This window comes from Nicotiana sylvestris, chromosome 5, assembly GCF_000393655.2.
Source record: "Nicotiana sylvestris chromosome 5, ASM39365v2, whole genome shotgun sequence".
In the NCBI taxonomy this organism is placed as follows: Eukaryota; Viridiplantae; Streptophyta; class Magnoliopsida; order Solanales; family Solanaceae; genus Nicotiana; species Nicotiana sylvestris.
This window is the reverse complement of record NC_091061.1, coordinates 163,091,800-163,103,607: the sequence shown is the minus strand read 5'-3', so window position 1 is coordinate 163,103,607 and position 11,808 is coordinate 163,091,800. Positions and strand designations below refer to the sequence as shown.

Genomic DNA, 11,808 nt, shown 5'->3' with positions numbered 1-11,808 from the left:
TTACAACAACAAACCCAGTGTAATCCAGAACATTGAGAGAATTCAGTGTTACATTTCCATTGCTGCACATTATTAATAAATCAATATTTCGGACTGGAGCCATTCAGACATCTGAGCAAAACTGAAAGTACATCCAGAATTATCTGGTAGTAAGGAAATACCAAGGACTTTGGTGAAACAAATATCTATTAATAAGCACTGACGCTAATCGCTTCGACTGATATCCTGGATAGTGAACAAGAGAATCTACAAAATTTAAACAAGCTTACTGCTTTAAAGAAAGTCATGTCAACAAATTGACTGGACCTGAAAGAAGATGTGTGTTAACAGGCTAGCTGAACTTCTTATCAATTTAAGTTGATATTCGTTGCGAACTACCTTTATGAAATTTAATCAAGATTATGTCTAAGGGCATCATACCCTGCTTTTATTCTTCTAATTTCTGATGACCCTTTTCTGAAATTGTCTCCAATATGTCATAGTGACCATAACCATGAAACAGGACATTAATAGGATTCTCGCCCTCCTTCCTATATTCTTCGCCATAATTTGATATATTTATTAAACTGCCTGAGCTTCTATCTACCATATAGACAGAAATTGGGGACCTGCAAAAAAATTAAATCAGGAAATATATTAACAAAATTAGACAACAGATTCTAGAATCAAAGCCTTAACCAGCGTCATGCATAGTCAAATTCACATAGTAAGCAAACAAAATAGTTCCTTAAGAAATTGCGTAGTACTTAATAAAGCAAGCCTCCTACTTGATTTAACTTGAAAGTAACAAGGCTAAAGTGGACAAAAAATGGACATAACTAACAATTCTTAAACACCATAAAAGAGTCTTCTTCCCTTATCCCACAACAGAAATGATCGTGTTAAGTGCATAAACAAGCCATGTCGTGCTATCATATACAACTACATGCATAGAATCACAATATAATGTGCTTTCACTCTTTTTTCCTCCCGGCAAAAGCTTATTTTCCTTTCTTCATACTTTTCTAATTGTAGCATTACTGCCTTCCATTGTGAATATACAACATCAACATCTCAAAATAGTTGGATATATAAATAAACATTGACAAAATGATCAATCATAAGACAGAAGCAGCACTCACTTGAGAACATGAGAAGCCATTAGTAGCTCTGGTTCTCCTCCCCACACGTATGGCTTTTCAATTCTTTCTACATATGCGTCAAAATCCCCTTCAATAAACCTACGTAGCATAAAAATAAAACATAAGCATAAACAATTGGAACTCCATATCCAGAGGAAACAAATATGAAATAAGTAAAAAGCAGATACCATTCAGCTTCCTTTCGCCTCTTTAACAGCTCATCAACAACCTGTACAATCCAAAAACAGTATTCTAATTTATTTCCAATGTCTATATTTTTAAAAGACAAAGCAAAAGAGAGAAATTGAAGATACCTGAGCTCTTAATTCATCAGCAAGTTCTCTCTGACGATTCTCATCAGGAGCTCCTTCACCATTTCTCAAACAAGCCATGTGTGCTATCGCTCTAAATAGACATCTCCCATCTGCTGGAACCCCTGTTACATTCACCTTTCAATTTGTCAATTTTCCAATCAACTTGGAAATTTAGACACTGGAAAACTCAACCAAATTTTTTCAATTAAATCCAAATAATGCACTCCTCTAAGTTGCAGTCACCCGCATCATTTTATTCCATTTTTTCACATAGAATAAAAGGCAGCCAAGTGCACTAAGCTCCCGCTATGCGCGGGGTGCGGGGTGCGGGGTGCGGGGTCCGGGGAAAGGCTGGACCACAAGTGTCTATTGTATGCATTCTTACCCTACATTTCTAGTACAAGAGGTTGTTTCTATGGCTCTAAACCTGTGACCTCCTTCTTTTTCTTTTCTTTTTTCCACATAGAATAATTGATACAAAATAAATTCACCTAATTTGAAATCCTTGAATAATAGTAAAACAATAATAATATGGCGAATATGTGTTGAACAGATTATAGTACCAGTGACTGTATAGTTGGCAGAGTTTCGATCAGCCTCATCTGAATTAACAGTATTGCTACTAAAGCCTTGGGACATGTTCTCAATCGGAGCAACTACATCAGAATTAGAATCAGGTAAATCAAGAGATGGCGCTGCTAAGCAAGAGCAGACACCAAAAAGGAGCCAAGCTGAGTCAGGATTATGGAGCCAACGCGCTGGCCTAGTATCCCACGCCACATTCCACGACCCTTCCCCTTTCTTTGCCAGTTCATAATGGTGGTGGTGAAACACCGTATTCCGCCGCTTTACATCCTTATTCCTCCTCCCGGCGGGAAGAATCGCATGCCATATTGAAGCTGCGCCACCTCGATTTACAGAAGCTCCAAGTCGGCAATGGCTAGAATGATGTCGCCTCTGTAACTGATCCGAACCTCCAACTAATACTGATTTTGTCGGAGTTCCAATTAGTCGGTTATAAGCCGCCGGCGCTGAGCCGTGGGCGTGAGATAGTGAGAGTGATGCAAAGAGCCAAGGTTTAGGACGTGCACAAAGTACTCCGAGCATCACCGGATTGAAAAGCTCTGTAACTTTTCAGATTTTGATTAACTTAAAGCAATATAACGAAAATTATAAACCAAATTGGGCATCCATTGTTGTTGGTGAGAATTGAGAAGAGAGAGCTGCTGTTATAGATGAAGAAAATGCATTCTTCGACCGGTGACGGCGATAATTAAACCAAACTTTTTTAGTGTGTGAGAAACAAAATGATAAAAAATGAGTGGGTTTTTTAGAGAGAGAAATTTGAGTGGGACCCAATAGTCTCTTGTGATTTGAGATCGTCCTTGGGCATGCGGTTCCACTTCTCTGACCGCTATTCCCAAAGTACAATGATTAATTGACGAAATTAACCTCAAAGATCTAACAGTTGATTCAGAATAACTGAAGGGTAAATTAGTCATAATGTAAATTAGTTGGCTCTGTATCACGAATATTCGCTGGTGTGGAAAATGCTTTGGGTTGTTGAGTTACAGGGATTTCCATGCAACTTTCAATTATATCAAATTAACACCTAAATGATCACTATTGGTTTGTTGTAGGGATATTTATTCATTTAAATCTTCTTCTTTTTTTAAAATCACACTGAGCCTTGCTTTTTTCTTAAATATTTATGGTTGCCTTTAAGGTTAGGTGGCATATTTATATGAATACTTTTGGAATCATATGAACAACTCAATCAGATTGTCTTTTTTCTTCTTGTAGCTTTTTGTTTTATTTTATGTGCTCTGTATCCATTTTGGAGTTCTAATTAATTTGAATTTGTACGGTTCAAGGAGAAATTACTTTGTACCATAATTTTTTCCTCGAGACATATTAAGAATTACGGGATTTTATTCATCCCTCCATCACTTGAGATGATCTTCTCGTAGTTTATTAAACATCCTTGATGAAATAAAAAAAAACATTAGTATTTCCTCCGTCTTTTTTTTTTATAGTGTTTGATTAGATATGAAGTTAAAATTCTACTTCTCTTATATATTAAAAAAATTGTACTTGAAAAATATTGAAGTAATACTGGAGAATAATTTGATAAAAACCCATCCTACATTTAAAAGTAGAATAGTTTAAGAAAAGTAAAATCTTAAAAGTTATAAAAATTGTAAATTAAATATTTATAAATGGAATAGTCAAATGAGGTTTCAAATTTTGAAGAAGTTAAAAAAGAATGTCATGTTATTTGAGTCTGAGTATGCAATTACTTTAGAATTTGTCATCATTTGTCTGTTAATTTTTGTGATACCACCAAAACTCCATAATTCACTTAAATAACCAAATATCATACACGTACAGTGTTTCGCATATGTATTGGTCAAAATCTGACTGTTGCGGTCAAGCTGACCAACATCCCGTCCAGGCGGCAAGGCAGCGAAAGACGACATGGTCTATTCCACATTCAGCACTCTCGATACCCATCGAGTCAGAAGAAACAACTTTTAAAGGACGACCAAGGCAGACATAGTGTGAGAGAGCGTCGGACCAAGTAAATAGCAAATGTCCCATGACTATATATTGTAGGGGAAAATCTTCGATTAGAGGGATGGTTCTTGACTTCTTCCTCTCTCCTTAGTTCTTTCTTCTGTAATCTTCGTAATGAAAAGAAGAACAAATCGATATCCAGAAAAAACATGTAAAACAACCTCCCCCATTGATTAAGGGAGCCACAATGAAGAGTTTCAATAAGATTGATTACCTCTATTTCATCTCATGTACTATTTTTTCAATTAGCTCATTGATCGGGAATTTATTATGTTTACCTAAGATTTACCCCTTCATTTTCTTTAATTAATTTATTCAAAAAGGTTCCAATATCTTTTGAGTCAAACAATTTGGCGCCGTCTGTGGGGATTTCTTAGTGAAATTTCCTAGTCTCTTCCAGATCAAGACAAGAAATACAATTACTCACCGAAAAAAGCGCTAAGGCAAAGCCCAACCCACGCAGGGCAAAGGCGCAACATAGGAGGGGAAAGAAAGCTAAATACAGTCACCGAATTTAGGAATCATCTCCCCATCAACCGTCAAAAATGCCAGACAAAACGAGCAACGTTACAAACCTACTCTCATTCACCGATCCATCGGATGGGGGTAAGAAAAGTATCATTTTAACTCACTTTCTGCTCTTTGCTCAAGCAGGAACACAAGTGTCGTGCGGGCGAGCGAACGAGCAAGGAAACATCTCAATCAGAGAATAGGAAACTACTACAAGACAACCGAAACATCGCCCGCCGATGACACCTCCAGGCCGGAAGGAAGGAATCAGACAAGAAAACTCCAATGTGTGCACAAAACGAACATAAGCGAAACAGTAACGTTTCATACTCTCTGACATTACACTCTCCGGTGCAAATAATATCAAGCGAACTAGGACTCCACCAGAGAATGCCTGGTTTTTCAAAAACTGGGACTGACAACGGGTTACTATTTTGACAAGTTCGAAATAACACCCTTTAAGGCCAAGGGCCTTCGCCAAAAGAAGAGTTCGACCTCGATCGAACGACGACGGATTACTATTTTGATAAGTTCGAAATAACACCCTTTAAGGCCAAGGGCCTTCGCCAAAAAAGAAAAGTTCGACCTCGATCGAACAACGACGGGTTACTATTTCGATAAGTTTGAAATAACACATTTTAAGGCCAAGGGTCTTCGCCAAAAAGAAGAGTTTGACCTCGACCGAACGACGACGGTTTACTATTTGGACAAGTTCGAAATAACACCCTTTAAAGCCAAGGGTTTTCGCCAAAAAGAAGAGTTCGACCCCGATCGAATGACGACGGGTTACCATTTTGATAAGTTCGAAATAACACCTTTTAAGGCCAAGGGCCTTCGCCAAAAAGAAGGATTCGACCTCAATCGAGCAACGAAGGGTTACTATTTTGACAAGTTCGAAATAACACCCTTTAAGGCCAAGGGACTTCGCCAAAAAGAAGAGTTCGACCTCGATCGAACGACGACGGGTTACTACAATTGAACTAGAAATAAAGAAAGACACATAAAACTCTTTATGGAGATGGTTCTTCAATCTGGTTCATGTAGCTTCAGGTTTGCACACTTGAATCACACATGAACTGCTTACAAAAAGCCTTGCTAATTTGCTCTCAATTCACGTTTAACTTCTACGTTTTTGTGCAACCCTTGTAATGTGAGAACATCCTACAATTTATAGAGTTAGTAGATAAAGAAATAACTAGAGTTCTGATGCAACTCTTCCTTGGTGGAAGAGTTTTAGTTGATTTCAACTTCTAACTCCTTCCCTATCTTGGATAGTGTTCTCTTTGATTAGGAACTCTTTCTCCTTATCAATTATGTAACCTTTTCGATCAGGAGATATTAAATACCACAAGTTAAGCTTATCTCCTTCATGTGCATCCCACATGCTCGAATTTGCCCATTTTTATGAACCTGAGGGATGGACCTGGTTCATGTCTGAGTTCCTTTGTCAATCTTCAAAACTTAACCTTTACATGGGCTAACAAAGACAATATTTTTTTCACTCGGTGTCATCACCGCCACCATTTCCAGAGAGCAACTGTTGGTCTCTCTTCTCCAATTCTTCGCCGAGGGATCGAGCACCGAGATTCTCCCTCGACTATTCGTTCAACTCACTGCGCTTATTGTGATAGCGCCGATATTTCTCCAACGCCTTTAGGAAAATCTTCGTCCGAATATCAGCCCTACGAGCACTCTAAATTTCCATTATGTACGTCTAAAAACGAAAAGACAAGTTAAGATCGTATCATCTAGAAAAATAAAAGAAACATTAAAGAAAGGCGAAATATACCCTCAGGCCCATAGCGGCCACTTCATTCATCAAGTCGCTATCCGGAACGTTCCGGAGAGCCTCATTCTCGGCGGCGGAGCACAAAATGTCGAACTGCAGCACCAAATACTCCATGTCCCCCAGGAGATTAACATCCAAAGAGATCTCAAGAATACGGGTCGAGCCTCCTACATGAACCACCGAGTGGGTAATACCCTCCTCAAACATCCTAACATCATTAGAATCGAGGTCCGACTCGGATTCATAGTCTTCGACCACAATGCCCTTTCCTCTTTCAGCAATTGAAGAGGAAGCACAACCAAGTAAGGAAGATGAGGGTACTTCCGAAACCATAACGGCTGCCTCAGAAATCTGGCCCCCATCACGGCAGGTTGTTGATCAACGATAGTGGCAGGAATCTTTGTCGACGGGGTAGATACGACGGCTGGCTCCATCTCTACGGGCGTATTGGTATCAATCCCCGCCCCAGATCCTGTCAAGGGAGAGTCATCCAAGTGTATTACAGTTGGATGGGTTGTCTCGAATTCCACTCGCCGCTCTTGGACGACCCTTCTTCTTCCTCAGCACGAGGAGATTCACCCATTAGACAAGCGACACGAGTCGGGTCCTCAGTCTGAGAAGTGGCCTCCGCAGGAATAACCATAACCGCAGATTCAACTGAAGCAGCCCTCGATGAAAACCGTGGTAGGTGTTACATCATGGCGAGCAGATGATGCCGGCTGACGAAAAGCTAATGGAGGAGACCTCGCTCTCTGCACTTTCCCTGGCATCGACAAACATCACATAAGAAATTAAGTAAAAGGAGAGGAAAAATAGCAAACAGAAATGACATCTCATATGTAAGGGGCATGCGTCCAAATTTGTCATAAAAGGCCGACCATGTGCGAACCCCCGCCGTATGGGGAAGGATGGCACTCACCCACTCATTGGATACCTTCGACAGATGGAGGGGAAATTTCTCAGCTGCAGAGACATAATAGGGTTCAGTACTGTAACAGAAAGCGATCGGGCATCTCACCTACTAAAAACATAAGAAACTTATGTGCAAAGTTCCACTTCTGATGGAACCCCGTTGGATCTGCCACAATGTGCTCGGTCCGCACATAGAAATAATTCTCGTAGAAACGACGGTTAGCCCTGTCATCCATTTTCACCACCAGACTTTTCGACCCCCGAGGACGCATGTGAATCATCGTGCTGCGAATAAGTTGAGGGTCGAAGATATTAAGCATGTGATCCAAAGTGATCTCACGATCGGCGAGTTCCACGAACTTGAGCAATATAAGGAACATCTTGTACAAGTACGGTGAAAGTTGGGCAGGGCATACCTCATAAAAATGGCAGAAATCTACAACCAGGAGAGGGAGAGGAAGTGTGTATCCAATAAGAAAGGGGTAGACATAGAACACGTAGTACTTGGGGCGATCAAAATGGACTATGTCGTTCCCTACCGCCGACCGCATGTCAACGTAACTGGGGATTCCCCACCTAGCTTTCAACTCTACAATGTCTTCTTCTTTTATAACAGAGGGGACAGGTTTCGGCTCTACCCCGGCGCGACTACAGAAGTTGGTCCATTCTCTCCCAGGACGAAGCAAGATCTCGGCTACCGACGGGACCTCCTCATCTTCCACCACTTCTACTCCTCCGGTGGCTAGAGAAATATTTTCCGGCGTCGGAATTGTAGCAGGGAGATTAGTGCGAGAAGAATCACCGACCATTTTTTTAAGATGGTATGGCAAAAAGACAATGGAAAGGAATGATGAAAGTTTTTAGTCAACTAGGGGCGAATGAAAAATCGAAGTATCATGAAGAAAGTATATTCGCAAAATTCTTTCAAGCAAAGGGCAAAGAAGTGTGTCAATCGAATGATGTGTTCCTTCTATTTATAAGAGACATAAATCCTCCAAGCACGAAAACCAAGAGTCGCCAATCGAATTTGATAGGGAACGAAATGTTTTGGTTCCCCAGGAACGTGTATCATAATGGTGGCAACCACGAAACAACGCTTCAATACCAAACGACGTTTTGATTCCGAAACAACTGCAACGGTCCAAGGATATCGAAAGAGCGCAGTCATCCCACTTGAAACCTAAGAAGCATAACCAAGGAACAAGTAGTCAGATTTCTCTCGAATTCGTAGCAATCATGATCCGTCTGCTTGGCCCGACAAGGGATGACCCCGACAGACGAAGGGACTAACTGTATTGGTCAAAATCTGACCGATGCGGTCAAGCTGACCAACATCCCGTCCAGGCAGCAAGACAGCGAAAGACGACATGGTCTATTCCACATCCGGCACTCTCGATACCCGTCGAGTCAAAAGAAACAACGTTTAAAGGACGACCAAGGCAGACATAGTATGAGAGAGCGTCGAACCAAGTAAATAGCAAAGATCTTATGACTATATATAGTAGGGGGAATCTTCGGTTAGGGGGATGGTTCTTGACTTCTTCCTCTCCTTAGCTCTCTCTTCTGTAATCTTCATAATGAAAAGAAGAACGAAGCAATCTCCAGAAAAACATGTAAAACAACCTCCCCATTGATTAATGGGAGCCACAATGAAGAGTTTCAATAAGATTGATTACCTCTATTTCATCTCATGTACTATTTTTTCAATTAGCTCGTTGATTTGAAATTTATTATGTTTACCTAAGATTTATCCCTTCATTTTCTTTAATTGATTTATTCAAAAAGATTTCAATATCTTTTGAGTTAAACATTGTACTCCTAATTTGAAAATCTTACGTAACTATTTGTTAGATTTGACTTCATTAGGGCATGGAGTCATATGTTATATTCTACAAATTCAAGTTCAAGTGAGACTACTTTTTTTTTTTTCCTTTTTTCTATTTTGGCCTTTCACACCCCAGAAAAGTTTTTTATTTTGAAAATTAAAAGTCGATAATTGGCGAAAGACGAAGTATAATTGGTCTTAGGCAAAGAACAAGACTCATGCTGTCATACACAAATACAAAGATCTTTATCTCGAGGATATGCTTAAGGAAATTAAATTTATTTTTCTAACAGGCTTAAGCCATGTAGAGGTGCTTTGTTTTCTGTTGTTAAAGTTTTTATTTTTAGTATCTCCGATATGACCTTTTGTATTATTGTTCTCCAATTCAAACCTGCTGAGAATTGTTATATATTGTTATTGTTGTTGCTGCTTAAGCCATGTGCTTATGAAAATATTAAGATTTTACTTAATTTACCAAAATACAAAAATAATGATAAACTGCGGATGAGATAGCATAATAAAAGCATATGCCTTTCGATTAATAAAAATTAATTCAAAATTTAAATTCGATGAGTTTAAAATTTAAGAATAATAGCATTGAACTTATTGTACTTTTCAATTTATAAGTTCAAAACTAATACATATTGAAATTTTAATGATTTTTCAGATATATAAATTTGAACTTTATATCAATAATATTATATGTGGTTGAATTCGCGGCAGAAAAGCTGCAATCGCCACTTCCTTTGAATCGTTAATTTATTAGTCATAGAATCGTCTTTCCCACTCCCAAAAAGTTAATTACTTTTAGGCTGATAATTAAGGTTTTGACTTTGGAAAAGGGAATAATAAATAAAATCCAAAAAGAAAACAAAAAAGTGAAGGAGTATTCAATGGCGTAGAAGGTATGAACGTGGAATACTAAGAACAGCTAAATTTGCTTAACGAACATCGGTTGGAATTTAAACGTACAAAAAAGGAAAAAATAAACGCCCCAAACCTCGAAAAGGAAATATATAGGTGATGTTGACAAAGATATGTTCCAAAAATTACATGGCAAAGTTGAACACCTTCTCCATTTCTAAATATCTGTGTTTCCTTTATTTTAAGTTGGACTTCTATAACTTTCATGACAGTGACATTCACTAATACTATGGTGGCCAAGACCTCATAACTTAGGTTGCCTTCTCTGGATTATATCCTCCTAGCCTAATGTTAACGTTTTGGTACAACGATTTAACCAGACACAGAACCAAGATTTCGACTTTATAAGTTATAGATTTTAGAATGACAATTTTAAGTATTAATACCTAGAAGGGCAGTTTGGTGTATAAAGTATCTCGCATTTGCACAGAATATGATGTAGATCACAGCATAATGTAAGCATTAGTGGATGTTTTCGCGACTAGGATGTGTGACCTATAGGTCACACGGGGATAATTTTACTATTGCTCAAAGGCTACCCTTCCAAGTGTTAGTAGTTGCTGGATTCTAAATTTAATAGTATATATTTATATAAAAATTTAACACAAATATATTATTTGGATAAAACTACTAGGTTCTACCAAACCTGTATCTAGGCTTCCACCTCCACCCATGCTCATCAAGTTTTCTTTCAAAAGTTGAACCGTCTAGTATACGAAAGTACTTACTGATAGGACCAAACTTATTGTTGTATGTGAAAGTAAACAAAACAAAAGAAAGAAAAATCAAAAAGAGATGAAAATATGATGTAAGCACTTACATCGACATTCTTGTGATGTAAGCACTTACCTCGGTATTCTTATGATGTAAGCGCTTACATCGGCATTCTTATGATGTAAGCGCTTACCTCGACAGGACATTCAAATACCTATAAATAGGGGGTCTACATTTTCATTTGTAGATCATCCCAAAACTTCTTCTTTCTCTCTTCAATTAATAAAGAGTTTTTCTTTGTGTGGCCGTGGAGTAGGCAAAAATTGCCGAACCACGTAAATCTTGTCTTGTCTTGTGCAATTTATTGTTTTTCTCTCTTAAATATCCTTTTCCTTCTATTATCTTGACACGCTTCCCAACAACTGGTATTAGAGCACAGACACTATATTTCTGGTAGAAAAGTACGGTATTGGTGCAGGTACTATTCACAAGAATAGTGCGACACTATTGATCATCATTACTATTCACAAATACTATTCACATAAATTATTTTTTGTGAAAAATGGCATCGGAAGAAGGGAAGGTTAAGATTGACAAATTCATTGACAAAGATTTTGGATTCTAGAAAATGCAAATAGATGATTATTTGTACCAGAAAAAATTACACTTACCTCTGACCAAGGTGAAACCAGAGACTATGTCCAAAGCGGATTGGGATCCGTTAGATCGGCAAGCTCTTGGTGTGATTCGTTTGACACTAAAACGAAATGTGGCGTTTAACATCATTAACGAGAAGACCACTACATGCCTGATGAAGGCGTTATCAAATATGTACGAGAAGCCATCTGTTTCAAATAAAGTCTATTTGATGCGTCGATTGTTCAACTTAAAGATGACAAAAGGTGGATCAGTCACGAAACATATCAATGAGTTTAATATAATATTAACTCAGTTGAGTTCTGTTAATATAACAATTGATGACGAAATCAGGGCGTTGGTTCTACTATCATCTCTACCGGAGAGTTGGTCCGCAACAGTAACTGCAGTTAGCAGTTCATCAGAAAGTACCAAACTCAAATTGAATGATATTAGAGACTTGGTTATAAGCGAAGATATTCGCCG

The 11,808-nt window shown here is 38.5% G+C and overlaps 1 protein-coding gene across 1 annotated transcript; it reads right to left on the bottom strand.

Annotated features, from left to right (window-relative positions):
- Positions 1–2,816, bottom strand: LOC104240043 (OVARIAN TUMOR DOMAIN-containing deubiquitinating enzyme 3-like). The gene is made up of 5 exons (XM_009794827.2): positions 1,999–2,816; positions 1,436–1,557; positions 1,310–1,350; positions 1,122–1,220; positions 1–608 (listed from the first exon to the last, which is right to left on the bottom strand). Exons 1-5 carry the CDS (start codon positions 2,540–2,542, stop codon positions 428–430), a joined length of 987 nt encoding a protein of 328 aa, XP_009793129.1. The 5' UTR covers positions 2,543–2,816; the 3' UTR covers positions 1–427.
- Between the last annotated feature and the right edge of the window lie 8,992 nt (positions 2,817–11,808).

Coding starts and splice junctions, on each gene's coding strand:
- LOC104240043 (XM_009794827.2), bottom strand. CDS start 2,542: ATGCTCGGAGTACTTTGTGCACGTCCTAAACCTTGGCTCTTTGCATCA. Junction 1,351..1,435: donor CTGATGAATTAAGAGCTCAG/GTATCTTCAATT, acceptor TGGATTGTACAG/GTTGTTGATGAGCTGTTAAA. Junction 1,221..1,309: donor AGGCGAAAGGAAGCTGAATG/GTATCTGCTTTT, acceptor TATGCTACGTAG/GTTTATTGAAGGGGATTTTG.